The sequence below is a fragment of the Oncorhynchus gorbuscha genome, linkage group LG03 (genome assembly GCF_021184085.1).
Source record: "Oncorhynchus gorbuscha isolate QuinsamMale2020 ecotype Even-year linkage group LG03, OgorEven_v1.0, whole genome shotgun sequence".
In the NCBI taxonomy this organism is placed as follows: domain Eukaryota; kingdom Metazoa; phylum Chordata; class Actinopteri; order Salmoniformes; family Salmonidae; genus Oncorhynchus; species Oncorhynchus gorbuscha.
In genome coordinates, this window is record NC_060175.1 from 13,161,942 (window position 1) to 13,169,760 (window position 7,819).

The window sequence follows — 7,819 nt, forward strand, 5'->3', positions numbered from 1 at the left end:
TACAGATTCATGTGACTGTCATTACTTCTTTACCTGTCATTACAGATTCATGACTTCATTACAGATTCATGACTGTCATTACTTCTTTACCCGTCATTACAGATTCATGTGACTGTCATTACTTCTTTACCTGTCATTACAGAGTCATGTGACTGTCATTACTTCTTTACCCGTCATTACAGATTCATGTGACTGTCATTACTTCTTTACCTGTCATTACAGATTCATGTGACTGTCATTACTTCTTTACCTGTCATTACAGATTCATGTGACTGTCATTACTTCTTTACCTGTCATTACAGATTTATGTGACTGTCATTACTTCTTTACCTGTCATTACAGATTCATGTGACTGTCATTACTTCTTTACCTGTCATTACAGATTCATGTGACTGTCATTACTTCTTTACCTGTCATTACAGATTCATGTGACTATCATTACTTCTTTACCTGTCATTACAGATTCATGTGACTGTCATTACTTTTCATTCTTATGAGGGATCATCATTATCATAGCCCATTGCACACTATACCTGAAGGCTCCATGGGCTAGTGAAGCCGGCCAGAAAGATGTGGGGAGGATGTAGAAGGTCTCAGCCCCAGCTCTGCCTCTCCGCACATGCTCCACCTGGCTCTCTCCATAAGTATAGCACTCAACACTGGGCCGCACCATCTTGGAGGGGACCGACCTGGACATGCTGGAGCTGAGGCTGGAGCTGAGGCTGGAGTTGAGGCTACTCAACACCTCTTCAACGCTGGGCATCTGCTGAGGGGCATTGCCCTGTGGGTCAGCTTGGGCCAAGGGTCGTTCTTGGGGGTGGTGAGGCGAGGGGCTGGGGCTTGGGCTCCGGGAGCGCTGCTGCTGGCTGGTGGTCCCCAGATTGGGGCCGCTGTACTGGTCGTAGGTGCGTTTTCCCTGAGGAGAGGCGGAGCGAGAGCGTGGGTAATCGTGGGAATGTGGCGAGGAAGACCGCTGACTCTGCGGTACCAGGAAAGTCTCCTCTGTGATGCTGGTTCGCGGGGAGGTCCCAGGGGAGGAGTGGGCCGAGGACGTATGGATGCCCTGGAGGCCCGGGAGGAGGTCCAAGGCGGTCAAGCCAACCATGCCCCCACCACCACTGGGAGATACACAAGGCGAGACCCAGGGCGAATAGGCCTCAGACAGCCAACCCGTGGAGGAGTTGCTGCTGGCAGGGCTCTGGGGCTCTCGGTAGGCCGTGTTCTCATAGCCAGGCACAGTCAGGGCCGTGGTTCTGGGGCTGGCGTCCAGGGGATGAGTCTGGTGAGGGTCCCCTGATGGGGTGATCTCAATCCTGGGGCTGGGAGAGGGAGCACCCCTTGGCCTGGAGGGGAGATCCAGTGAGTTAAACCCAGGCCCAGACAGGCTGTCAGGGACAGGCCCATGGTGGTAAGAGGACTGGCTGGAGGTTGTAGGGGCGTTACTGGAGCTTCCGTCACAAGGGTAGTTCACCACAGATGAGGGGTTGTGATCTCCGCGAGGGGGAACCCCTGAGTTGTCTGCTAAGAATATGGCAGGATGAAGGGAGTACTCATTTAGGCATTATGTATTGCAACATTTCAGGATCAGAATGGTGATTTCTTCTAAACTCACACCTGCCATTTCATTGACTATATATTTTGTTCTTAGAGATTTTGTTACCAAGTAGTTTTTAATGAACATCAGGCAATTACCAGCAATAATAGGAAACTTGGTCTTAAAACAGCAGGCATGTGAAATAGACATAGAGTTACACTGGGTCGAGGGTTTTACAACATAAGCGTTTGACAGGTGAGTGGGCTGTTCCTCTATTATTGAATAGTCCATAAGTCAACAGGGGTTCAAAATGGCTAAGGGACACATCAACATTTACTGGTGGAGGGGCTGGTCCAACTCAAGGTATCATAAACAAAATGCATCCCCCATCCCAAAGTCCAAAATATTTTCACATGACCCTCCCCTTGTACTTTAAATACATTGAACACCCTCACCCCACATAGAATTAACTCACAGAGTAATGTTTACGACCACAAATAACGGTAACTGTAGTGACCCTGTGTTTATAAACGTGGATATCGACTTAACTACTTCAGTATGCTTTTGTGGCACAGTCGATGCGACGTAGGCCTACGGGCCAAAGGTTGAGGGTTTGCCGACCACCACAGACGAGCTCACTCTCACTGCCTGTTTCGTTACACTAAAATCAGAACCGGCTGCAGACAATGATCAGCTAGTGTCTGTATCAGACTTTCAACATTTTGATGCCATATTTATAATTTTATTAAATACAGTATATGCTACACATTTCCCACCAACAGGTTTCTGTGCCAATGCAACATACAACCAATAAACAAAACATACCAACTTCAATATCATGGTTTTCATTTTCAACACCACAATAATAGTCTACTGTATGTCAATCCCTCCCTACCTTGTAGGCTGACCCAGTAACACAGGCTTAGCTCGTCAATCTCTCCCTACCTTGTATGCTGACCCAGTAACACAGGCTTAGCTCGTCAATCTCTCCCTACCTTGTATGCTGACCCAGTAACACAGGCATAGCTTGACAATCCCTCCCTGCCTTGTATGCTGACCCAGTAACACAGGCTTAGCTTGACACTCTCTCCCTACCTTGTATGCTGACCCAGTAACACAGGCCTAGCTCGTCAATCTCTCCCTACCTTGTATGCTGACCCAGTAACACAGGCTTAGCTCGTCAATCTCTCCCTACCTTGTATGCTGACCCAGTAACACAGGCTTAGCTCGTCAATCTCTCCCTGCCTTTTATGCTGACCCAGTAACACAGGCATAGCTTGACACTCTCCCCCTACCTTGTATGCTGACCCAGTAACACAGGCTTAGCTCGTCAATCTCTCCCTGCCTTGTATGCTGACCCAGTAACACAGGCTTAGCTTGACAATCTCTCCATACCTTGTATGCTGACCCAGTAACACAGGCTTAGCTCGTCAATCTCTCCCTGCCTTGTATGCTGACCCAGTAACACAGGCTTAGCTCGTCAATCTCTCCCTACCTTGTATGCTGACCCAGTAACACAGGCTTAGTTTGACAATCTCCGAATGTTATTAAACTTTTTGGTGTTTTGTAACAGATGTCGATTTCAATTCCTCAATTAGCCGCTGCATACTTTAGATTGATCAATTAATTGATTTTATTTGTCTGTTAAAAAAAAATATATATATATATACACAAAGATGTTTTCAAGTGACCGGGATTCCACAATAAAGTCGGGGAATTATTTCCATTGTGGTCCCTATTTTTTAAACATAAATACATATACAATTCCATAGATACAGACACATTACAGACACATTACAGACACATTACAGAGATACAGACACATTACAGAGATACAGACACATTACATAGATACAGACACATTACAGACACATTACAGACACATTACAGACACATTACAGAGATACACATTACAGACACATTACAGAGATACAGACATTACAGATACAGACACATTATACAGAGGTACAGACACATTACAGACACATTATATAGATACAGACACATTACAGACACATTAGAGATACAGACACATTACAGACAGACATTACATAGATACAGACACATTACATAGATACAGACACATTATATAGATACAGACACATTACAGATTACAGAGATACAGACACATTACATAGATACAGACACATTACAGAGATACAGATTACAGACACATTACATAGATACAGACACATTATATAGATACAGACACATTACATAGATACAGACACATTACATAGATACAGACACATTACAGACACATTACAGACACATTAGATACAGACACATTACATAGATACAGATTATATAGATACAGACAAACAGACACATTACATTACAGAGATACAGACCAGATGAGTTTGAGGGGGACACATTACATAGATACAGACACATTACATAGATAGAGAGTTTAAGTACAGTTCTTACAAGCTGATTTGGCTGATATTTGGGGCTGCTTGTGAACCATGAGATGCAAGATAATCAAAGAGACACTGAACTAGTGCACTTGCCAGAGTCTTTAGGGGGTCTATAGGTTTCCATCCAATTGGCGACAGATTTTCACGTGAATATTCTAAAATCTTCCAAAAAGAATATGCCATTTCAGAGTTTCCTTTCGGAAAATTTGGAGGCGGACAACATGACAGCGAAGATTTTAAATTACCGAACATTTGAAAAATGTACATCCATATGCATTCAGATCCACCCTGGGGCAGCCAGCACCATCAATAAACAATATGTGTCCTTAAAAACAGCCTATAACAAATTACAAAACACACTATTGCTTGTGTTTCAATGTGTAGCATATGCAAAACTTTATAGCCTATTTTTCTATTTTGTTTTTGGTTACTCTCCTAAAACAATAATTGTCCACCTCACGGTTCAGCTGTCAGGGGCATTGCATGCATAGGCCTATAGGGTTAGGTGTCGTCCACTGTATGATATTAACATTTTAATAAATGAATAAATATATAAAGGAAGAGAAGTTTAGGCCTAACCCCAGACAGAAGGAGAGAGAGAGATGTTGGTAACATGCTACGACACACGACATACCACGCATTTCTTTATGTCAGATTGTCTACTGTGTCTGCTATACAGACATAGATGTACAGAAAGAGGGTAATTGGTTCATTTTCTATCAGAAATATTTTTCTATAGATAGGCATTATATTGTTCGATTATAGGAGAATCTCTGGTTGACCTGAAACTGTCTTCCCTCACCTCAAATTCAACTGTTGGAGTCAGTTGGCGCACCAGGGCTCACTGCCTTCATATCACAGGCCTGCAGTAGCTAAAGCTTAATAATAGCCACCAAACCTACCAAACCTTCACAAACTATTCTAAACTTTATTAGGGTAGAATCAAAATATTGACATGCCATTAACCTTACAATAACCTGATCCTAGCCATTGTTTTTAGGGAAAATATGAGCAGAAGAGCGAATAAACTTGGGACAAACACACTTGCCCCCCCCCCCCCCCAAAGAATCACACAACCCTCCCCCATTTTGGACCACCCCTCACAGTAAATTATGATCTGTCCCTAAATATAAACTAAATCAGAAAGCTGTGCATGAATTTGAACAGTGGAGACCACAGACCAGCATGTCAAAGCTATTGAAATGTATTCTATCACATTTCAGTTTGTGACTGTAGCCTTTTCTGACTAGGCTAGTGTACACGATATGATTATGTGATATGGTATGCTACCTTTGTTTTTTAAATCTCGAATAAACATCGAATTGTTGTAAACTCCAATTTAAACATAAATTATTGATTGCTCTTTACGGCACGCCAGGAAGATGCTCTGCACAGTTGGATTGATCGATTGATTGATTTGTCTGTCAGTTAAAAAAATATATACATATATATTGGGTCTGGGACTTATTGGGTCTGGGACTTATTTCCATTGTGGTCCCTATTTTTTACATATATACGCTTACAATTACATAGATATAGATACGTTACAGAGATAGAGACGAAGAAAATGCTCAAACTCCAGATAAGTACTTTAACTACAATTCTTAAAAGCTTCATTGGCTGAAAGTTTTCTTTTCTTTTTAGATGTTTGGGGCTCCTGGTAAACCATGATGTGCAGGCATAATCAACGAGACGCTGGACTACCTGAGTCTTTAGGCGACAGTTTTTCACGTGCATATTCTAAACTTCCATCTTTTCTGAGTAGGCTAGTGTACAAAATCTGATTATGTGATTAGGCTACCTTGGTTATTTTTGTTATCCTGAATAAACATCTAATTGTTGTAAACTCCTATTTAAACATACGTTATTGATTGATTGCCATTGACGGAACTTCGGGAAGATGCTCTTACCTTCAATCACGCGAAAGTCGTCAGATGGGTTGTACAAAAACAGGTAAGAAAAGTCCAACTCCTCTTGACTGTTATCTTGACCAAGATCTTCCACAAGCTCCAAAGAATGTTGGTCATTGTCTTTGTAGATGGAAGTCATCTTAAACACGAAAATGATTTATCAAAATGAAAAGAGAGACAAAACAACAGCTGATACTTTAGGATTTTCACGACGATTCTGTATTAACTTCAGGCAATTGCAACAACGGAAGTCTAATGGTTCAAATGAAATATGACAGCCACATAAAAAGAAGGCTGTCGATATTGCTTCCTGTTTCTATTCTGTTGCAAAGCCTAGTGAGGCGGGTGATTCTGTGGTGATGATGTAACTGTGTCTGTCGGGTAATTTTGTATCAAATGTTTTGAGGCTGAAAATGTAGATGATATATTTGGATTGTTGCTCAATAAAGTAACAGAGACAGGAAACAGAAATGAGAACAAAAACAGAAAAGGCCACTGCATTTTGTTTTTAAGGTGCAACAAAGCCATACTTCACTGTTATAAGGCTAACGAGTGGCGCAGCGGTCTAAGGCACTGCATCTAGGGCGTCACTACAGTTAAAAAGTTAGTTAAATAAAGGTTAGTTAAATTAAGGTTCAAAAATTAAATACAGACACCCTGGTTCGATTCCAGGATGTATCACAACCGGTCGTGATTGGGAGTCCCATAGGGCTGCGCACAATTTTCCCAGGGTCGTCCGGGTTTGCCATCATTGTAAATAAAAATAATTGTAGAATTGACTGAGCCGGATAAACAATGTATAATTTTGGAAGCATGTTAACATAATATAGTATAAGTGACTTGGCTGATTTCTGTCACAAGTGGAATGAATAGGCCACTAATCCATTGGGTGGTGCTAGCCTACCCAACAGCCAAAATGTATTGAGTGGAATCTGTCATTTGGGGCAAAAGATGCTTTGAATGTTAAATCCAAATTGTATTATGGGGCAGCAGCGTCGCCTAGTGGTGAGAGCGTTGGACTAGTGGCCGGAAGGTTGAGAGTTCAAACCCTCGAGCTGACAAGGTACAAATCTGTCGTTCTGCCCCTGAACAGGCACCAGCTGTTCCCAGGCCATCATTGAAAATAAGAATGTGTTCTTAACTGACTTGCCTGGTTAAATAAAGGTAAAATTAAATTAATTCATGAAGCATCACATAATAGGGGTGCTGATCTGGGATCAGGTCCCCGTTGCCCATCTAATCTTGTGCTAAAAAGGCAAATCTTTATGACATTTTATGAATACCGCCCGGCACAGGCTAGCAGCCATGTAACCAGTAGGAGGCATAATGTCTCAAACTTCACTCTGAGACATTTTATGAATACGGCCCTGCATGGGTAGCAGCCCTTTAACCAGTAGGAGGCATAATGACGCTAGTTTTGTAGATCAGCCCCCAAACTTCACTCTGAGACAATTTATGAATACGACCCTGCATGGGTAGCAGCCCTTTAACCAGTAGGAGGCATAATGACTCAAAGTTTCAGACGACATGAGAAGCAATTATCACATGACAAGATACCCTGACAGGGATCATCAGATGACAAACACACACACACACACACACACCAGGACCCACCACAGAGTAGATTCATGTCTTCACCAGGACCCACCACAGAGTAGATTCATGTCTTCACCAGGACCCACCAGTGTAGATTCATGTCTTCACCTGGACCCACCACAGTGTATACTAGATTCATGTCTTCACCAGGACCCACCACAGTGTATACTAGATTAATGTCTTCACCAGGACCCACCACAGTGTAGATTAATGTTTTCACCAGGACCCACCACAGTGTAGATGAATGTCTTTACCAGGACCCACCACAGTGTAGATTCATATCTTCACCAGGACCCACCACAGTATATATTCATGTTTTCACCAGGACCCACCACAGTGTAGATTAATATCTTCACCAGGAC

The 7,819-nt window shown here is 42.6% G+C and overlaps 1 protein-coding gene across 2 annotated transcripts in view; it reads right to left on the reverse strand.

Moving 5' to 3' along the window:
- Positions 1–6,109, reverse strand: part of LOC124026069 (nuclear factor of activated T-cells, cytoplasmic 2-like) — a 31,602-nt gene extending 25,493 nt beyond the window's left edge. Inside the window, exons 1-2 of one of the 2 annotated variants that reach the window (XM_046339248.1) lie at positions 5,862–6,109; positions 534–1,518 (exon numbers count right to left, since the gene is read on the reverse strand). In XM_046339248.1, coding sequence (XP_046195204.1) covers positions 534–1,518; positions 5,862–6,000 — 1,124 coding nt within the window. In that variant the 5' untranslated portion in view covers positions 6,001–6,109. Of the gene's footprint in view, positions 1–533; positions 1,522–5,861 lie in introns of both variants that reach the window. The other variant, XM_046339243.1, reaches the window with a different exon arrangement.
- Between the last annotated feature and the right edge of the window lie 1,710 nt (positions 6,110–7,819).